Source organism: Beta vulgaris, chromosome 7, assembly GCF_026745355.1.
Source record: "Beta vulgaris subsp. vulgaris cultivar EL10 chromosome 7, EL10.2, whole genome shotgun sequence".
Lineage (NCBI taxonomy): Eukaryota > Viridiplantae > Streptophyta > Magnoliopsida > Caryophyllales > Amaranthaceae > Beta > Beta vulgaris.
Window position 1 is genome coordinate 55997762 of NC_079208.1, and position 23420 is coordinate 56021181.

The 23420-nt window shown below is 33.3% G+C and overlaps 1 protein-coding gene and 1 pseudogene across 1 annotated transcript; one reads left to right on the forward strand and one right to left on the reverse strand.

The window, feature by feature from the left end:
- Window positions 1-7567: 7567 nt before the first annotated feature.
- On the forward strand, window positions 7568-18128 carry LOC104901866 (uncharacterized; annotated as a pseudogene).
- A 527-nt stretch (window positions 18129-18655) lies between these two features.
- LOC125499443 (NAC domain-containing protein 26-like) lies at window positions 18656-19285 on the reverse strand. The gene has a single exon (XM_048648260.1). The coding sequence runs from the start codon at window positions 19283-19285 to the stop codon at window positions 18656-18658; it is 630 nt and encodes a 209-aa protein (XP_048504217.1).
- Window positions 19286-23420: the final 4135 nt, after the last annotated feature.

Here is a 23420-nt window from a genome sequence, read left to right on the forward strand (position 1 = left end):
CATTGCTACCAACAATAGTATTATCTTCCAAGTTATTAACAATAATATGATCACTTGATTGTTGGTTCTTCCACGATAGTTCTTCCTCTTGTTGATCAATAAAGACATAATTCGTCTCATCATATTCATGTCACTACCATTATTGACGACATTGCTACCAACAATAGTACTATCTTCCGAGTGATTAACAATAATCTGATCATGATCACTTGGTTGTTGTTGTTGTTGTTGTTCCGCATAATTCGCTATCATAATCACGTCATTATTATTATTACTACTACCATGACAAGAACAAGGTTGTGCTTGTGCACATCTCAAACGAATCAACACTCTATTTTTGTTTTTGACTATGCGATTAGCCTTCACTATCTTGACAATCTTACATACCACTAAATTCTTCTTCTTTTCATCAATATACTCTGGTATAAGCTCTTGTTTTAAAGAATACTCATGCATATTCCATTCCTCCGTCTTTTATCATCTTTTGTTTCTGATACAAACTTGAAATATTTATCATACCCTATAACTTCACCATGATCATCAAGAATTGTCTTGGTATACTCACCATGCCACTTTCCAATTTTTTCAATATTTCTTACGTAGTTTCTTCCATTCTTACTATCTTTGTCACCAACTTTCTTCAATGTAGTGTAAAAATAACGTTCGATTTTATATTCGTCATCGTTGTGTTGCAAGTCTTGAAATAAACTCAGATGGATGACAACTATAGATATCAGCTTCACGTATATTATTATTGCTTGTAAGTAATTTTCTAAATCATCAAAAACTATAGGTTTAAGATGTGTGATAAGAATTATTTGACTTGTGGGTCGGAACTTGTAGCCGGTTGGAACAGTAAAAGTGTTCATCGTTATGTTGTCGGCGCGATGCGGTCGTGGTTAGACTAGTGGTGGTAGTCTTGGTGGTGGTGTTAATGGTGCGTGGTTCTTGAGGTTGTGTGTAGGCGGTGATGCTAGATGAAAGAGAGAGATTAGAGAGTCAAAAACTTTTGGACAATAAGCTAATAAAATGTTTTTTTTTTGAATAGTATAAGCTAATAAAATGTTCAAGGTGTACGTAGTTGGTGCTTTATATAGTGCAATAAAAATAATCCTACAACAAATCCGAATAGGAATACTCCCAGTTGGGAGTAACGGCCAATAGGATTAGATATATTAAAAGATATTAACATTTAACATGATAATTCCATAATTTTGTCTAAACAGCAAATCCGAATCTTCTAGAGTTCTAAGAGAATTCTACTTGTTGAGTTAGGGCATGTTCTCTTCAATATAAAACAGTTGAACTGAATTGAATTGAATTAAATTGAATATCATAAATATATAAATAATATTGAAACAATAATAATATGAATATTAAATAATAATTATAATGATGAGTAATAATAAGGAATAATCAATAATAAATAATAATGATAGTATTTTGGATATTTTTAGATTTAAATGATAATTATAAATAAATAATATTAGTAATCATAAATTAATAATAATAATAATTAATAAATAATGATAATCAATAATAATTATTTTATGTTTTTGTATTAATTATACAACAAATCGGAATAGGAGAAAACTTTTGGACAATAACTAAGCTAATAAAAAGTTTTAAGGTTACGTAGTGGTGCTTTAGATAGTGCAACAATACTCTAACTTGGGCGTAACGGCTAATAGGATAAGATATGTTAAAAAGATATATATTATCATGATGATTCAATAATTTTGTCAAAGTCTGAATGTTTTAAGAGAATTCTACTTATAGAATTAGCTTAATCTCAACCATTCTTGTAGAGTTCTCGTATAACTCTAGAGAATCCGGACTTCCTGCTGCGGTGGATAATGGAGGTACTTGTTTCATCCGAGTTGACAAGTATTGTCTCATTAAGAAGTTGTCTCAAAGAATGGTAACACATTAGACTTCACGAGGCTTATTTCCCAAGCAGAGGCTTGTATTTCTTTTGTTCAATAAGCAGTTCATATGTATCTTCTATACACTAATTAATTTGCACTCCCTCCTTTTCATTTTAATTGTTACCTTTGATATTTTACAGTATTGACAAATTTCACTTTGACCATCATTGTGATTTTTATACGCGGATAAAATATAGTCATGTGAGATCTTGTTAGATTCATCATAATATGTATTTTATTAATATGTATTTTTTATAATTTTTACAAATACAAAAATAAAGATATATGTTCTTAAAGTTTTGTATTGACATGCATGAAAAGTGTAAGTGTGTAGATTAAAATGAAATGAAGAGAGTACTTCTTAACGGAAAATGCATAGTTTTTTTTTTTTTTTTTCTAATGAACAATGATAGAAAATTGTACATTTGAAACTTGGAGTCTTTAAAACAAGACTCAAAACGACATTAATTTGTCTTTGTCTTTGCGTACATGGTATAAATTTAAAACTAGTTATTATGTCCGGGCTATGCCCCGGGTAAGAAAAAAAATCATTTATTAATATAATACTTTATGATAATAACAATAAATATAACTTAGCCTAGTGGTTAAGACTGTAGTAGATGTAGCGGTCAACACTGCTCTTCAAATGGTATCATGCATACATAATTAATTCTAATGAACATGCAAATTTATTTATTTTTAAGGATGTAAGGGATATGTTTAATAACATTAACTAATTACAACACATATTTTTAATTTTGTGGAAACATGGATCATTAAGAAATGTTAGATGAGATGGTGATTCTTTGAAAACCCTTACGTAAGGTCAGAGGTTCGAGCCCAGGCTTCAGCATATTTATTTTTTAAATAATGACCACTTGACTTTGTTGGTTAACAGGCACATGGCAAAATTCTAGTAGCAGGAGGAGAGTGCCACGTGGCGCATCGACGTTGTTACGCACGCCTTTTAATATATATGTTAGATACGGCTGAGAATTTTTTTATATAAAATGTAACTGATTGGATCATATATTATCATCTATTTGCAACAACTTAAGAGATATTGTTGTATAAGAAGCAACAATGCTACCCTAAAGCCCTGCCTTGAATTCTACTATCATTTTAGCATGAAATCACACTCACTATTCATGGCAACGATTAGGGGTGGGAATGAGCCAAGCCTGCTCGCAAACTATTCGAGTTCGACTCGGTCAAAACTCGACTCGAGCGGGCTCGACTCGAGTTCGGGATCGGCTCAGTATATAAACGAGCCAAACCCAAGCCGTCTATGGCTCGACTTGGATGCTCGTGAGGATGCTCGAAAACTTCTTACTTACGTAATATTTATGCAAATTATTAAGTGCCCTACATCATTTCAAAGACAAACAACACCCTTATTTTCCCTTACTTATTGTTTGACATGTCTAACTTTTCTTGATGAAGGTTATTTATACTTTGAAAATATTTGACAATTTATAGGTTGCACAAATCTTATAAGCTTCTAACATATAACTTAAATACTATCTAATTATTATGTAATAAAACTATTAGGATCCACTAAGGTAGCTGAAAAGTTTGTTTTGGAATGGGTGGTGGGGATATTTTACAAACTGAAGTAGTTCAAATCATCTATGCCAAGGCTTGTAGCTGGATGATTTTGCTTTTTAACTTTCATATGTCCCACATCGAGGGAATAAAAAGTGTGTTGGGAATTCAACACTATAAATATGAGTGTACCTACATATGTTTAGATAGTTTTAGATGTTGGATCTAGCTTAGTTGTTGGGATTGACTCTTCAACATCTAAATCTTTAATGAATAAAAGATTTGAGTTGACAAGATTAAGTTGGGCTGTAAAATTTCAAAGCCTGATTTTCTAAGTTCAACCAAGTCAGTTTCGAGTCGACCCTTAAACAAGCTCGAGCCAAACCTCACATTCAAAGACACGAGCTCGAGCCGAGCTTCGTTTTTGAGGCTCGACGAGCCACGAGCTTGAGTTGAGCCTTGTTTTCGAAGCTCGAGCTCAATTCAAGCCTAACATTATTCGGGCTCGGCTCATTAAAAGGTTTATATCAAGTGATGATATTACTAACATAACATCATATTTTGTATTTTACTAGGGAGATAAACCGATACAACCAATAATATATTTAATTGGTTATGCTATATGCACTTTATGAATTGCATATATAATGTAAATACACTACCTTAAATGGAAATAAATGAAGAATTTATGAAAATATTATGCATGCACCGGTGCAATAAATTAAATGATCAATTAATACATTTTTTTTTTCCATTTTAAGTATCTTATAAACCGTCCTTAAGATTACATATTTTTTTTTACAGGATGATACAACCAATAATTACAGCATATTACTAACATCTGCCTTTCTTTTCCTTCATTTGCACTCACATTAATGACACCTAAAGTTAGCCAAAAAAAAAAAATTGCTCGAGAATCTCCTACTTGTCTTTTTTTTTTTTTACATGTGAAAGTTTGTGTCATAAACTCGGAAACTATAAGGCAAAATGCCCCTCATAGGAATTTTTTTTGACATGTTGATGAGGTTGTATGTGTAATTCTCTTATCTTTTCTTCTTTTTTGAAAGATGTAATTCCCTTATCGTGTGTTAGAGCATGGCCAATGGATGATCCCAAATTTGGGATCATCAATTACTTTATTAATTTCTCACTCTTCCACCTCATTTATGATCCACAATTGATTTTAATGATCTCTTCACCCCTAATGGATGATCTATAATTTTAGATCTTCACCTTCTCTTTCCTACTTTTTACTATACTCCACCATATATTCTCTCTCCTCAATCTCCTTTCCATCCCATCTGCTTTTTTATTTATTATGGATTATTTAAGAATCAATTAATGATTATTGAATGTAAATAATTTTTATGTTTGTGATTAAAAACTATTAGTAAAAATTAATTTCGTTAATATTGTACATAATTAGATACGGTAATTAACTCAATCAGAAAAATATAATAATAAATTTGATGTTTGTGCTATACTGGAGACTCGAATCAAGAAAGAGAAGTTTGCTAAAATTTCTCAGAAAATTTTTAGGCATTGGCCTGTGATGCATAATTATGAGTCTGCAACGAATGGGAGAATCTGGATTAGTTGGAATCCCAGAGTTGTAGACGTGGATAAAGTGGAGGAGAATGCACAAGGTATTTGGTGTCATCTTGTAGATAAGTTGACGGGTATTACTATGGATTTTGTGGCTGTTTATGGTCTTAATTCTAATGAATTAAGAAGGGATTTGTGGAGTTTCATCTCTCATGTTATTTCACATAATGGTTCGGTGGTGCTAGGTGGGGATTTCAACGCCATTCTATCTGTTGAAGATAGACTTCATGGGCAACCGGTAACAGAGGTTGAGATAAAAGATTTCACTGAATGTATGGAACAGAATGCCTTGCATTCTATTCGCACAGTTGGTAACCACTTTACTTGGTGCAATAACCAAGAAGGTGAACATAGAATCCATACTAGAATTGACCATTTTCTCGGGAATGAGGTGTGGTTTGCTGAGCATCCTGGTATTGTTGTTGAGGTGCTTGAGAAAGGAGTGTCTAATCACTGTCCTCTTCTTTTGGACTTCCATTTAGCAAATACAAGAAAGACTCCCTTCAGATTTCTTAACGTTCTTTCTGACCATGAGGAGTTTTTTCCTATTATTCATCAGGGGTGGATTCAAAGGAAGCACCATAATCCCTTGTTGAATATATGGTATAAACTGAAAGCTCTAAAGCCGGCTTTTAAAAATTTGAATTCCACTCAATTCTTGAAGATTTCGGAAAAGGTTGAAGGACTCAGAGCTGAGCTTCTCAATGTTCAGCATAGGATGTCGGTAGATGGAAATAATATTGATTTACTTGCTGTTGAGAAACAGGTGTTGCTTGACCTGGAAAAATGGAGCAATATTGAAGAGAAAATATGGCAGCAGAAATCTAGAGCTTTATGGATTAATTTGGGTGATGCGAACACCAAGTTTTTCCATGCTTACACTAAAATGAGACATAGTCAAAATGCTATCAAGGTACTCTTTTCTGAAGATGGTACCCGATGTCAGACTCAAGATAGTATCAAAGCTGAAGTTGTAAGCTTCTATCAAGCTCTTATGGGTAGTAATGCTGCAAGTCTTCCTATGATTGATAAAGAAGTAGTCCAAAGAGGTCCTGTTTTATCTTCCTCTCAGCAGCAACTTCTGTGTCAACCTTTCACTGGTGAGGAAATTAAACATGCTTTATTCTCTATGGATTCCAGTAAGGCTCCAGGTATTGATGGTTTCAATGTCCACTTTTATAAGTCTTCTTGGCATATTATTGGTGAGGACATTATTCATGCTGTGAATTATTTTTATGATTCTAGCATAATTCCTAGCCAAATCAATTGTGCTTATGTTTGCTTGATTCCTAAATGTGACAATGCTTGCTCTGTCAAGAATTTTAGACCAATAGCTTGTTGTAGTGTGTTATACAAGATTATTTCTAAAGTCTTGAGTAACAGAATGCAAGGTGTATTGGATTTTATCATTGGAGGGAGTCAATCTGCATTTGTGAAAGGGAGAGTTATTTTGATAATGTGATTCTTAGCCATGAGCTTATTAAGGGGTATGGAAGGAAGCATCTTTCTCCTAGGTGTATGATTAAAATTGATCTCCAAAAGGCCTACGATTCTGTAGAATGGCCTTTTGTGAAATATTTGATGTTGGAACTGCGCTTCCCTAATATGTTTGTAAACTGGATTATGGCTTGTTTATGTTCAGTTTCTTATACTTTCAATGTAAATGGAGAACTCACTATGCCTATTGATGCCAAGAAGGGTCTGCGACAGGGGGATCCCATTTCCCCTTATCTTTTTGTATTGTGTATGGAGTACCTGAACAGATGCATGTTGGGTTTACAATACAATAGGGCATTTCATTTCCATCCTAAGTGCAAAAGGCTAAACATTACTCATGTTTGCTTTGCTGACGACCTACTGTTATTTGCACGAGGGGATCTCTTATCTGTGCAGCAACTTTATGAAGCGTTTCAAAATTTTTCTATGGTGTCTGGTTTGGTTGCTAACCCTTCTAAAAGCTCAATTTATTTTGGTGGAGTTAGTAATGACATCCAAAATCAGATTTTGGGCAAATTTGGGTGGAATAAAGGAGAATTGCCTTTTAAATATCTAGGTGTGCCTCTTTCTTCTAGAAAGCTCACCATTATTCAGTGCCAACCCCTGATCAAGAAGATTCTACACAAGATTGATTGTTGGTCTTCTAAATTATTATCTTATGCTGGTAGAATCCAGTTAATTAAATCAGTCTTGCTTGGGGTTCAGATTTATTGGTGCCAAGTTTTTGTGATTCCTCAGAAGGTGTTGAAGCTTATTCAAGCGGCTTGCAGAGCTTTTTTGTGGACTGGTAGATCAGGAGCTACTAAAAGGGCATTAGTAGCTTGGGAAACACTTTGTCCCCCAAAGTTGCAGGAGGCTGGAATATAGTCAACATAAAACTCTGGAATATTGCAGCTATTGCTAAGCTCTTCTGGAATATTGCGCAAAAGAAAGATAGAGCTTGGGTCCTCTGGATACATGGTTATTATATCAAATCTCGAAATCCTACAACCATGGATGCTCCTAGCCAGGCATCATGGGTTGTTAGGAAAATTTTTGGAGTTGTCCAGCATTGTTCTCGGGTTCATGGTGGAGTTGAGCTTCTTCAACAACCAAATTTCTCAATCAAGAAGATGTATGCGCTGTTAAGAGGTACACATGATAGAGTACCTTGGAAGAAAATGATCTGTAATAATCCTTCCCCTCCAAAATGTGTGTTTATCATGTGGCTTGCTCTTCATAAAAGGTTGTTGACATGTGATTATTTGCAAAAAATTGGTTTTTACTGTGATCAGAGATGTATTTTGTGTTCTGGTGATGACGAGACTTTGGAGCACTTGTTCTTCATATGTCCTTTCTCCAGGCAGATTTGGAGTGCAATGTTGAAATGGATGGGATTTCATAGATATGTCAGGAATTGGAGCGAGGAGCTTTCATTGTGTATCTGACAATTTAATGGGAACTCCACTCTTCATAAGGAGTACAGAATGAGTTTCTCTGTTACTGTATACTTGTTGTGGCAGGAACGTAATGTTCGAGATTTCAAAACAAGCATCAACAACCGATGGAGATTCTTAGAAAGATTATGTATTGGTGTGTTTGAAACAAGAGAAATTACGTTAGTTTTCTCTTTGTTTGTTTTTGTTTGTGTGTTTTGTTGGTTGTAAGCTTGGTTCTTCCTTGTATTTTCTACTTTGGTAATAAAATTTACTTATTTACCAAAAAAAAAAAAAAATAATAATAAAATATTGCATTAAACAATAGAAATAACACATACATATAGAATTACATAACATATAATAATAATAAAAACGTAGCAGCTTAATTAACCCCTATGTTGCCCGAATTTTAGCCAAATATTTTCTAGGAGATAATTTATTTTTGTGGGGTAGATAAATAAAAAAATGAAACAAATATGACTTCTAATAACAAAATAAGCTCAAAAATAAGATGTGTAAAAACAATATTGGTCTCTATTTATAGACCAAAAAAAAAAGTTGTTTAAACTGACAATATGTCCCATGCAAAAATTTGCAACGTTAACAATTACAAATAATCCTAGCCATTAGATTGGAGAAATGAGGGGCGTTGGATGTCTGCCATGCAGCAGCAGTGGGGCCCGCTCCATTTTTTTCTTCCTCTCCCCTTCCACCATGTGGCGATGAACTCTTGTTTGCCAAGATCGTTCCAACGATCTGACCATGGCTCTCTTTCCTCCTTTTTTTTTCTCTCTCCTATCTCTTTATTCCTCTTTAATGCCCCTCTCCTCATGATCCAAATTTGGGATCAACCATTGACTCTCCTCCTAATGTATATGATGTATTCTCCTATCTAAATTTTAATAATTTTGAATTGTTGGAATTTTTTGAAATTATCGCTCATCTTTTTAGCTTTAAGTCAATTTATTAACTGATCTCTTCAACTCTTATTTAAACTTATTTATCTTTATCAACCCTAATTGAAACTTATTTTTTCTGAAGTGAATGAAAATGGACCGGGTTGAGAATCAGGCCCGGCCCTGGGGGTTGTTTTGAGGGGCAACCGCCCAGGGCCCATCAATATAGGGTCCCAATTTTGATTTAAAGCTTGTAATAAAGGAAAGAAACAACAATTATAATAAACAAAATGAAGTTTGGCTTGGTGGTTTGCTTTACACTTGCTAGTGTAGAAGATATGGGTTCAATCCCATAAGGATAGAAAGTTTGTTTTTCTATTTTTTTGGCAATGGTTTGCTTTTCTATATTCAACTTCTTTTGATATATTTTTTATCTACAATTTTTCTTTTTATACCCTCTATCACACAATACTTTCTACACTTTTTTATTTTTATTAGTCGTACTTACCCTTTGCAATTTTATTTTTTGGATACAACCCATAGTTATTTTAATCTTTTCTTTTTTGCTCAACAAACATGAACCACCACTCTCTCTCCTCCAAGTAAAATAACCACTTTGCTACCTCGTGTTATATCTACTTTTTTTTTTAATAAAATAACAATTGATACTAATCCTTTAAAGTTATGTATATTAATAGGTGGAAGAAGTGATTTTAGACGAAGGAAGTAATTCATTTTAAAAGTTCCCATTATTCATTTAAACATATTTTCAGTTTGACTTTAATGCTATTTAGATATATACATGACTTTCACTATTTATTTTGATGTGTGTTTAAGAAAAACATAGTGTACTTATTTTGCTATCAAATGAAGTACTAATGAGTGGTGAAAATTTTGTTTTGCCACCATATATAAAGGCCCCTGAGATTTAGTTTCGTCCCGGGCCTATAAAATGTCAGGACGGTCCTGTTGAGAATAACATGGCCTAGTCTATATGATAATCATACAATGATACAAATATAACAACTAATGGCGCTTTAATATTATAAGATCACCTCATAAATTAGCAGTAACCTAACAAATTCATCCTAGAGTATGGTTATAAAAGATTGATTCTTATTTCTCAAGTACTTCTAAGTTCTAACACTAAAATATCTAATTGATTCCTCAATCCGAGAAATGTTCCTAAATGACAATTATATAACATGAGAATTCTTGCTTACCATGCTTTATATTAACTAGCTTTATTTTCCTTGGAAATTCAGAAGAAATAGACTATGATTAACCAAGAAGCAAGAAACATAAGTAATTAATTAACTTTAATGATCCATGTGTGATTCCAATATCTTTGTTTATGGATAGCATTAGCATGTGGATGTAGACTTGCACGTGCCATGGTTCAAGTGATAAGCTCGCACACAATAGTCGATGCACGTGTTTTCGTCACACGTTACAGGATCAATTACACATGTAAATTTGCTCATCACTTGAGTGGGCTTGATAGTGACTAGTGAGGTTGTTCATTGGAGGAATCCAATTATCTTGCTGGTGTACCTGTTTTTGTATAGGATTATATATGAGAAATTGTAAATGTTAAAAATAGAAGGATTACACAGTATAATCGTTTATACATTCGTTGGATCGATATAATTGACGTATATCCTTATTTATATTGTGTTTTTTATAGAATGAAGTAATTTTGATCATAAACATAAAATTAGCGAGATATTAAGTAAAAAATAAGTTTCCCGTCAAAGAAAAAAAGAAAGTAAACCATAAGAATTTTTATAGTGCTATAATTGATAAACAAAAAATCATTAATAATTTTCTTTTAAAGTAATTGTTACTCCCTTCATTTCACAATATAAGGCACGACCAATATTCGAGGTCGAACTTTGACCGTTAATTACTCTCTATTTATGTTGATAGAAATTTTTTAAAAATAATATTATTATATTATTTTTCAAGACGAATCCAACTGTATAATTTTTATTTATCGTATTTGAGAGATATATTTGTGGTCAAAGCAAATTTTCGTAGAGCGTGAATGCCTAATATTTTGAAACAGGGGGAGTAATTGTCAATGTTGGTTTGGTTGAACATGGAAGTTATAACAAATGCCTTATATATTATGATTTTTATGTATGGAAAAATATTGTCATGTGGGGTCTTGTTAGATTCATCTCGATATATATTTTGAGAATATCAATTTTGTATAATTTTACTAAAAAGTAATTAAAGATATTAATAGTTAAAATAGTGCATTGGCAAACGTGAAAACTCAATTGTTGCAGTAAAAAAAGAACGGAGGTTGTATAACATAGTCATAAGCAAAGCCAACAACACCTTAAGAGGAACTTTGGAATTCCATATTTTCTCCACACTTTCGATACAATTAAACCGCTAATAACTTATGTATGGGAATTCTTTGAAAAATTAATAAAGTGATCACATGATTTAATATAATATACCAATTTTGGTGTAGCCCCACAAAGCCATCATCTAAGGGTTGAGATGACAAAGGTAAATTAATGATCTCAACTGCTTCAAAAAGGTCTTATCCCAGTAACCATTTAGGGGTCAATTGTCTTAGAAACCCTCTCCACATTACAATCTTCATTTTTTACTCGAAATGGCCTTAAAGTGTTAGACTTCCCATGTTCTTTCTCATAATATAAATTAGTACTATTAGGCAATTTTTACCATATGGGGTACATAAAATTAGCCATGACTAAGAGGTGGTCTCGGGAGATACAAACCTACCATGTGATAGGGATTGCCCTTGACTTTCAACACATGGCCGAAAAAACTGTCTTTTATGCAACATCATAAGAAATTTTGTTCCAACTGACGGAATAAGTACCATATGGGGTATATTACCTTATTCCCTATTGCTACCTGAAATTACCACAATTTCGATGATATATTGTATCATACCTTATTCCCCGTTCCATCTAACGTAATGAGTATCATACGGGGTTTCCCACTTTACTTTTTTTGCCTAAATACCTTATTCCCCATTGCTACTTGAAATAATCCTTACTTGAAACAATTTTATAATATATTAAGCCACCACAATTTCAATATTAATTTAGAATATGATAATTTTGTATAGTAAACAAATATAAACATACAGGGCCTGTTCTCTTCGGCATAAAACAGCTGAACTGAACTGATGAACTGAATTGAACTGAGCTGAACTGAATTGAACTGAACTGAACTGAATTGAACTGAACTGATCTGAACTGAATTGAACTGGACTGAAATGAATAGTGATATGTGAGAGTAGAAGTATTGTCAAGAGCTGAACTGAACTGAACTGGTCTGAACTGAACTGAACTGAATTGAACTGAACTGAACTGAATTGAACTGAACTGAACTGAAAATAAGCTGGGGAGAACAGGCCCACAGTACTTGTATAATGTATGTGTGTTTTATGAGTTCTCCATATAATTTACATTTCAATATGATCTTTTACATCAAAGAAAAAAGAATTTGTCAAAACAAAGTGCATGGACAAATTAACAACTTTTCTAATTCGATAACTTCTGATCTTTCAACAACAGTTTTACTCTCTTATAGACCAACTAAAATTGAATACTTATAAATCCTCTTTTGATATATAAGCTTGATATGTAATTAACTCATTTTGTTGATTCACCTTCAATTAGTGTCTCGAAACTATTAAAGAAAGCTATATTTATAATTTAAGCACATGGCCATGTTTCATCTCTATGCTAATTTTTATTTTAGAATTTTTATATAGAATGGGCCAAATTCAAAGTGTACATTTTTTAAAATTAATATAATATCAAGCGTAAGTTCTAAGTGGATGTGTATATATTTTTGTTTTTTTAATGTAAGAGTGTGGGAAATTTTTGAATGATCCTAAGGTTAACCCTCTTAGACACAATAAAATAATAATATTAATATATATATACAATAAATTGGAGAGAGAACAATCATAAAATTAATGTCTGAATGTACTATTGGTCAAGGAAATTTCAATAATTAGAGGGTTGACAACCCGTTGGATCACCTAATCATCTAAATTTTTTCGAATTATATCGTCATAGTTTTGTCAAAATAAGTTGAAGTGAACCGACCCTTATATGTTGGTTTTCACTTTTTTTACCTTATTTATTTCTTGTTTCATATATTGTCTTTGTCTTACTTCTCTCACTTTAAGAGACTGTTCCCCAACTTATTTTCAGTTCAGTTCAATTCTAAATTATTATCATTATTATTAGTTATAATTTAATCCTGTTTAATTGTTTTATGCTAAAGAGAACAGGTCCTAACTCTGTTTTTTTTTTAAAAAAAATTAGTATGTATTGGTCGTGGATATGATTTGTTATGATGATTCATATTAGCGCCTTAGACCACTTTGGGACTAAAGATGGAGTTGTTATTGTTTTTATTGTTTTTGTTATATGTAACCTCTGATAATAGTCATGGTGTGACATTTTTTTTTTGAACAAAACATCTGTTTATTTCTTATTTGGTAATAAAATAAATTTGCATGACTATTATTATTGCATTTGCATTTCCTCTGAACGGGCTAGCATCTCATTATATCATTACCAAAAGTGAATTAAGAAAAAGAAAATTAATTAGCTGGCTAACATATTATCAATATCATATACTACTTCACATTTGCAATTTTTTCATTCAACCCATCAGCCATCACCATGAGTTGTTTATACTTCTTTCGTAAAGTATGATATATAATAGGATGATTATGTCATATATGAACACTGCGAAAAAGGTAAAAGAGTAAACAAAGAAGGAATGTGTGTATATTCTTGCACGAATTTATAATACAGTCATTAATTGTGTGTAACTAAATTTTCTTAAACAATTTCAGTATCAATCTAAAACCATCCTGCAAATATTTTTCAACATCAAAAAGATAGCTGAATGGAATATTTGACTGGAAAGTAAAAACCTTGGAAGATTTGCTTAAGTGGAGATTTCCTTCCAGTGAGGAATCTTTCTTTTACGCGCCAAAATCATGGATATATCTTCAACTTAACAAATTGGATGTTTTCCTAAAGCATTTAATGATTGATTTTTGAATTTTTGGAAACTAATAATATCATAATCAAACAAAATCATTTTAATGGGACGTGACATGTGGAATCTGTTTCATTGCTCTATGAATGCGGGGTGAATTGTAAGAGCAGAATTTGTATGAGGCTGCCACGTAGGCTAATTTTTTCTTGCTTTAATATCATATATATGATGATTATGACTTAAGTATGAATTTATGTTTATTGGCTTGAACTTGCAGTAAAATCAGAAAAAAAAAAAACAGTTGTTAATCTACCTGAAAATGTTTTTCTTTTTGATGAAAAATTTTCATAATGAAAATAACAAACCGAACTGGGCCGTAGTGTTTATTTTAGTAGGTTGGGCCTTGTTCCCTTGTACAAAAATCTTTTAACTTTTTCCACCACAAATTTGTTTTTCCCTAACACAAACTTTAACAAGCTGAAAATTACAAAGAATCTAGTGCTAAATAATCAATCAGTATACAGATAATTAGGGAGTGATTTCATGGTGAAATAATATTTGACTGTTTGGTAAAAGAGAATTTTAGAGAGTTTTAGCATGAAAACTCTCAAAATGATTAGGAGCTTTTTCTTTAGAGGATTATGTAGAAATATGTTTAATGACTTTTTTGCCCCTAATAATAATAGTATACATATGTATTAAGATGTCTATAAATGTCATTCTACACAAACAAATGGCAATAAGCTTTTAGTAATTAGTTAATTATGACCAAACACATTTATATAAAAAGTTGTCAAATCAGTAGTCAAATTTGCAGAACAAAAAGTTAAAACTCTAACAACAAACCCTAAACTCTAACAGCTAAACTCTATTTGTCAAACAGGGTCAATTAACTATTAGGCTTTTGATATTTAAAGACAAATTAGTACTAGTAAGTGTTATTACTACAACATGTAACACTTATTTAATGTTATTGTGCTGTTGGGTTGTTCATCGTGTCCAGACTACTCTCTAGGATGGAAAAATATTGCACGACATGACATAACATGACATGACATGACACGAATTATAAATTGCTAAACACAAAAGCATGATAAAATCACGAGTTTCAAACTTAAGAGTGAGCACGAGACAACCCAACACGATGAGCCTGTGAGTCGTGTCATACCTGAGCTTTAATTTAAATACCAATTTAAAATGGCAATTTACTCTTTATTTGTCTTCACACGCATTCCAAGCATAGGGACAAAACAAAAACCTTCTAAAACGGAAGCATTGCATTTGCTAGCAATACATAGGTATTTGGCGCCAAAAGAAACTTTAAGAATTAGGGAAAACAAAGAAAAGGCCCTAAAATTAGGGATTTTTCCATCACATTTCAGTTTCCCTTCACTCCTTGTCGCAAATTAGGGTTCAGGTAGCTTCAAATTCGCCCTAAAATTCAGTCTCTACTTTCTCGCGGACCTCTTAAATCAGATGAATTTCACAAAATCTTCGAGGGCGTAACTGGAAGAAAACCAGGTTTTTTTTCTTCTTCTTTCCGTCAATTTTTGCAGTTGTAGTAAATTGCGAGCACTAATTTCTCTGTAATTATTAGTAATTTCTTACAATTATACAGGTGTTAACGGTAAGTTGTTTAATGATTATCTATTGAAGATAAACAAAGAACTTTCCTTTGTTCAATTTGAGTTGCGAGCTTGTAGAAACTAGAAACCAGTACGATGGTGTTGTTTATTATGGTGTTGTTAACAATGTTGAGGATGAACAATCGAAACTCGGCTCTAAATACTCTGTTCCTCAAATTGTCTTTTACAAGGGAATTGTAAGCTTCATTTCTTCATTTAATTTAGTTCTTTATGCTATTTTATGTATATGAGACTAGTTTAAATTTTGAATTGTTTGAATTTATATGTTTTTTATTGGAGGGAGAATAGTTTTGAGGTGGAATTTCTTTCAAGGTAATGCTCAAGTTTTCAGAAAATGTTAGTTATGACATTGCATTGGCAATTTGGATGGAAAGATTGTAACACATTTTATCTTAAGTGAAATTTTGGAATGACCTAAGTTAGTTGAGTGGTCGCATCAATGGAGAGAATTGTGGAAGTAGGACCTCAAAAGAAATTTGGTGGTGAGTTTTTATGAATTTCATCAAAGATATGTATCGAAATCGTGGGGTGCCTTATATTTGGAAAAGAAGGGGTAGTGGGTATGTGTGAATTTTAGGTTATAACGTGAATTTTTTTGATCGGTTTTCTTCTCGTTGAATGTGAAATGTATGCTTTTGAGCTAAAAGTTGTTGATTCCACAACATTATGTCGATGGTTTGGTTGGGAATTGGTTGTTAGGTGCCAGAGATGATTTGGGTTGCTTGGTTGTTTTGACTTGTGAGATTTATGATGGAAACTGAGAAATTACTCCAAATCATAGTTCATTGCTGGATATTTTACTTTCAATTTCAAATGACAGATAGAAGCAATTGTACAAGATGCTGCTGGCCAGGGTTTCATCACTAATATTGATGCCTTCCATACAAGATTGGACAGTCAGGTTCGTCAATTACTCTGGAATGACTTTGGAATTTAGGAAAATTTAACTACTGATAACTATTAAAGCATCTTGTCATTAATCTTATTACATTTATTTTGTTTTTGTTGATGATTTACTATTGCTTTCCAGTCATTTGGTCCCACAATATTCTTCTCTTTTCTTGGGAGGGAAAAGGTGTCTTAGGGCCTTTCGGGATGAAACTATGAAAGAGATAGAGACAGGTCAAAAGGGCAATGAGATCTGTTCATGGGTCAATTTGTTATCTATGGACTTGTTATCAAGACTCAAGAGCATAATGTGATTGCAGAATGCAGAGGCTTAATTGCAAACTATGTTAGATACTTGTGATAGCCTTGCAGTAATCTTGCTCATGGGTGAAATTGTTATCTAGTGACTTGTATTTCTCCTTTTGCTTGATCAAATATATAGGTTTTACAGTGGCTTCTTTCTTATGCTAGTCCACATTCTTAGGCACTTATTCTGGTGGTTGATAGTTATATGGCGAAAAAAACAGGTTCCAAGTGTTTCACAATCAGAATCACAGTTCCAGGATGTGCCTGCTGCATTGAGGAATTTCTCAATGTCTCAGAAGGAAAAAGCTCTTGAGGATCTTGTTCGTGATTGATGGCTCTCCAATCTAGATGGTAATATTGGATTTGGTATTAGATCATTCCTTGATCTTCGAAGTTGGCTCCGCCTTAATGAGATCCCTTCATGTGATGTTTGCAATGAGGCTGGTGTGAAGGTGAGTTGATCTTTTTACTAAAGTTTATTTGATCTCCTTAATCTTCTCCTTTTTCTCTCTAGTTGGAGTAAATTTTCTCCCTTTTAAATTTCTTCTTATAGAACTGACTATATGTTCATGAGAAGCTGTATTATAAAAATGGATAGTTTGCAATTCTGTATTGTGTCTTCTCGCCTTTGTGACTATACTTTTTTCTAACAGGTTAACTATTATATAGTTCAATGGAAATGCAAATGAGTTTCTGCTTTCTCTTAATTTGGTGCTCTAGATTTCTTTGATATTACTATCCCAATTTAATTAAGCTATCATTCTGATTGACTATTTCTTTATGTCAGAACTGAAGAGCTTGCATTTCTTCTACTTCTAGTGGACTGTTTCCCCCTTCAATCTAACATACCTGGCTGCTTTGTTGCTAACAGGCAGATTCATGCCGGAATGAAGGTTGTTCCATCCGAAATTCCGAATTCACAAGTACCGTCTCATCAAGAAGTTTTCTCAAAGAACGGTAACACATTAGACTTTACGAGGCCTTATTTTCCAGGCAGAGGCTTTTTTGTTTTGTTTAATAAGCTGTTCAAATGTATCATTTTTAGGTCGAAAACGTTTGTCCTGGTTGTCACAAACCTTGGCCATATACGGTTACCAAAGAAGAATTGGTCGATAACGAGGATGAGTTAAACGAGCAAACAGAGAGCCAACCTTCTAATAGATCTTCTCAGAGGAAGAGAACAAGGAACTGTCAGTCCCAGACTCAGGATCCAGATAATGTAGGATCTGGTTCCTCTCAGAGAACTAGATTGAGGAGATCTGCCCGTATTGGCTGACGTGTTAATGTTAACTGTAAGGAGCTTTTGGATTTGATGTTTTTATGCATAGGTTTATGTCGTAAATATCTAGCTGTGACTTCCGAAGACATTGTCATTTTAAAAACTGAAAATGGTGCTGCAAGGTAGCAAACTTAGCTGAAGCTTCACTATGGGGAATCGGTGGCTTCATCTTGGCAAGAATTTCTAGATAGTAGTGTATTGTAGTTACTACTTCCATCTATCCAAGCATTTCTATCCTTTTGTACAAATCACTCATTGTTGCATTTCATGACTTGAAAGAGTGTCATGCTTTATCATATTTATCTGCTGCGCTGGTTATGTCTTCAATTCTTTTTTAAGCTACATCTTTATTTTTACTCTTGCTTCTTAAAATACACAATGTTATTGCTTCTTAAAGATTTTGAATCAAACAGAAAACATAAAAAATCTAACTTGCTAAATCAAAATAATTACATGAAAGTATCAAAAAATTTAAGAAATTACAAAATGATATTATATGTTCCATCCAATATGACTACCAAAATTCCCCTAAAAAAAAATCAATCACTACCAAATTTCATTCTACATAAAGTATTTGTTTTACACTCTTAAGTCTTCTTCTTTACGTACTTTACGGCATTGAACTTCATAATCAAATATCCGGTGCCGGTGGATTATTCAAGTCAAAGTTATTACTATTACTACCATGACAAGAACGAGGTTCTTGTTTTAAACGAATCAACACTCTATTTTTGTTTTTGACTATGCGATTAGCCTTCACTATCTTGACAATCTTACATACCACTAAATTCTTCTTTACTTCATCAACACACTCTGGTATAAGTTCTTGTTTTAAAGAATACTCATGCATATTCCATTCTTCCGTCTTATTATCATCTTTTGTTTCTGATACAAACTTGAAATATTTATCATACCCTATAACTTCACCATGATCATCAAGAATTGTCTTGGTATACTCACCATGCCACTTTCCAATTTTTTCAACAATTCTTGCGTAATTTCTTCCATTCTTGCTATCTTTCTCACTAACTTTCTTCAATGTAGTATAAAAATAACGTTCGATTTTATATTCGTTATCGTTGTGTTGCAAGTCTTGAAATAACTCCGATGGATGACAACTATAGATATCCACTTCACGTATATTATTGCTTGGAGGTAGTTTATCTAAATCACCAAAAACGATAGGTTTAAGATATTTGATAAGAATTGCTTGACTTGTGGGTCGGAACTTGACGCCGGGCGGAACAGTTAATGTGTTCATCGTTACGCTGTCGGCGCGACACGGTCGTGGTTAGACTAGAGGTGGTAGTATTGGTGGTGTTATTGGTAGTTCTTGAGGTTTTGTGTAGGCGGTGATGCTAGATGAAAGAGAGAGATCAGAGACAAAATATTTTGGACAATAAGCTAATGAAAAGTTTAAGGTGTAGCTGGTGCTTTATATAGTGCAACAAAATGACTCAAAACAACATTAGTTTGTCTTTTCCTTTGCCTACGTGGTATAATTTTAAAAATACGGCTCACATTTTTTTTATATAAATTGTAACTGATTGGATTATATATTATCATCTATTTGCAAGAACTTAAGAGATATTATTGTATAAGAAGCAACAATGCTTCCCTGAAGCTATGCCTTGAATTCTACTATCATTTGAGCATGAAATCACACTCACTATTCATGGCAAAGATATTAAAAGGTTTATATCAAGTGATGATATTATATTACTAAACATAACATCATATTTTGTATTTTATTAGGACGATAAACCGATGCAATCAATAATTTTTTTTTTCCGGTTATGCTATATGCTTCCTATGAAATGCATATAAAACGTGAATACACTATCTTAAATGGAAATAAGTTAAGAATTTGTGGAAAGATTATTATGCATCAACAGGTGCAATAAATGATCAATTTAATACGTTTTTTTGGGGATATTTTCACTGGTATACCCGAGTTTTGGCGAAATTCCGCTGTGATGGTGTGCGGGGTGCTCGGAAGGCGGGGATGAGGTGGGAGTGGTCAGATTGGGGTGGGATGGGAGGGTGGTTGGGTGGTTGGGCAGCCGATGGGGTGGCTAGGCAGGGGAGGCGGCTGGGCAGTGGTGGGGGGTTCGGCTGTAGGGGTTTAAGGGTGGGGGGTGGTTGGGCAGCCGATGGGGTGGCAGGGGGGTTAAGCAGCCGGTGGGGTGGATGGGCAGGGGTGGGGGGTTCGGCGGTAGGGGTTTAAGCCTTTAAGGGGTGGGGTGGTTGGGCAGCCGGTGGGGTGGATGTGCACGGGTGGGGGGTTCGGCGATAGGGGTTTTAAGGGGTGGGGGTGGTTGGGTAGCCGGTGGGGTGGCTGGGTAGGGGTGGGGGGTTCGGCGGTAGGGGTTTAAGGGGTGGGGGTGGTTGGGTAGCCGGTGGGCCGGGGGTGGCTGGGTAGGGGGGCGGTTGGGTAGTTTAAGGGTTTTTTTTAATTAAGGTTTAGATTTATATTAAGGTTTAAGGAATGTTTTAGTTGTAATTGAGATATTAGGTTAAACTCAAGTATACTAGTGGGGAGAAAAAAAACTCAGGTATATTAGTGGGATTTCGCCAGAACTCGGGTATGCCAATGGAAATATTCATTTTTTTTTTCATTTTGAGCATCTTATATACCGTCCTTAGGGCTGTATATTGCTTTTTTTTTACAGGATGATACAACCGATAATTACAGCATATTACTAATATCTCCCTTTCTTTTCCTATTCAAAAAAACATCTCCCTTTCTTTTCCTACATTTGCACTCACATTTATGACACGTAAAGTTAGCAAAAAAAAGAAGTTGCTCGCGAATCTCCTACTTTTTTTTTTTTTATATGTGAAAGTTTGTGTCATAAACTCGAAAACTGTAAGGCAAAAGGCCCCTCATAGGATTTTTTTTGACATGCTGATGAGTGATGAGGTTGTATGTGTAATTCCCTTTTTTTTTTTTTTTTTTTTGAAAGATGTAATTCCCTTATCTTGTGTTATGTATATGAAGATGTATTCTCCTATCTAAATTTTAATAATTTTGAATTGTTGGAATTTTTTAAAATTATCGCTCATCTTTTTAGCTTTAACTCAATTTATTAACTGATCTCTTCAAGTACTCTTATTTAAACTTATCCATCTTTATTAACCCTAAGTGAAATTTCTTTTTTCTGAAGTGAATGAAAATTAATCGAGTTAAGAATAACGTACCCTACTCTATATGATAATCATACTATTATACAAATATAACAACTAATGGCGCTTTAATATTATAGACCACCTCATAAATTAACAGTGACCTAACAAATTCACTTTAGAGTATGGCTAATAAAAGATTGATTCTCATTTCTCAAGTACCTCTAACATTAGAATATCTAATTGATTCCTCAATCTTAGCTGAAGCTTCTACTATGGGGAATCAGTGGCTTCATCTTGGCAAGAATTTCTAGGATAGTAGTGTATTGTAGTTACTACTTCCATCTATCCAAGCATTTCTATCCTTTTGTACAAATCACTCATTGTTGCGTTTCATGACTTGAAAGATGTCATGCTTTATCATATTTATTTGCTGGGTATGTCTTCAATTCTTTTCTAAGCTACATCATTACTTTTAAAATGCTTGCATAATTGCACCTTTAAAATGCTTTAAAATGCTAATAATCTATCTACTTTTTCAATATCTCGATCTTTTTGCAATAGATTAAGGATAATTGAGAATGAATTTTGTTTATATATTAATACAACTAATTAACTTTTGCATACATTTTAAAACCAGCTGAACAAGACATAAGATTTGTGGCTATCAAAGTCATATATTATAAAGTTGCTTACTTGAAAACATATCTAGGCACGAAACATAACACAAATACAGAATGTTATTGCTTCTTAAAAATTTTGAATCAAACAAAAACATAAAAAATCTAACGTGCTAAATCAAAAGAATTACGTGAAACTATCAAAATGATATCACTACAAAATTCCCCAAAAAAAAAATCACTACCAAATTTCATTCTCCTGCGTGCTGAGTTTGTTGGTATTCTCTGATCAAATCATCTTGCTCTTCCTCAGTGATCAATAATGAATGTACAAATATATCTCCTTCTTTACGTACTTTACGGCATTGAATTCATAATTAAATAGTTGGTCTATCCTCACGTTACTACCATTGACATCTTCCAAGTTGTTAAAATAATAATCTGATCACTTTGACTTTGTTGTTGGTTCTTCCATGATACTTCTTCATCCTCTTGTTCAGCAATAACAACATAATCCGTCATCATATTCAAGTTACAACCATTCACATTGCTGCTACCAACAATAGTACTATCATCCGTGTTATTAATAATAATCTGATCACTTGGTTGTTGTTTATTCCATGATGGTTCTTCATCTTGTTGATCAATAAAGACATAATCATCATCATATTATGTCACTACCATTGACGACATTATCTTCCAAGTTGTTAAGAATAATCTCATCACTTCCTTGTTGGCTCATCCACGAAGACGACCGTGATGGTAGTTCCTCTTGTTCACCAGTAACAATGACATAATCCGTCATCATATTCATGTCACTACCATTGACGACATTGCTACCAACAATAGTATTATCTTCCAAGTTATTAACAATAATATGATCACTTGATTGTTGGTTCTTCCACGATAGTTCTTCCTCTTGTTGATCAAATAAAGACATAATTCGTCATCATATTCATGTCACTACCATTATTGACGACATTGCTACCAACAATAGTACTATCTTCCGAGTGATTAACAATAATCTGATCATGATCACTTGGTTGTTAGTTGTTGTTGTTGTTGTTGTTGTTCCGCATAATTCGCTATCATAATCACGTCATTATTATTTTACTACTACCATGAAAGAACAAGGTTGTGCTTGTGCACATCTCAAACGAATCAACACTCTATTTTGTTTTTGACTATGCGATTAGCCTTCACTATCTTGACATCTTACATACCACTAAATTCTTCTTCTTTTCATCAATATACTCCGTATAAGCTCTTGTTTTAAAGAATACTCATGATATCCATTCCTCCGTCTTATTATCATCTTTTGTTTCTGATACAAACTTGAAATATTTATCATACCCTATAACTTCACCATGATCATCAAGAATTGTCTTGGTAATACTCACCATGCCACTTTCCAATTTTTTCAATATTTCTACGTAGTTTCTTCCATTCTTACTATCTTTGTCACTAACTTTCTTCAATGTAGTGTAAAATAACGTCCGATTTTATATTCGTCATCGTTGTGTTGCAAGTCTTGAAATAACTCAGATGGATGACAACTATAGATATCAGCTTCACGTATATTATTATTGCTTGTAAGTAATTTTCTAAATCACCAAAAACTATAGGTTTAAGATGTGTGATAAGAATTAT

Excerpts from the sequence above, each read along its gene's own strand:
- LOC125499443 (XM_048648260.1), bottom strand. The coding sequence starts at position 19,285 with ATGAACACATTAACTGTTCCGCCCGGCGTCAAGTTCCGACCCACAAGT.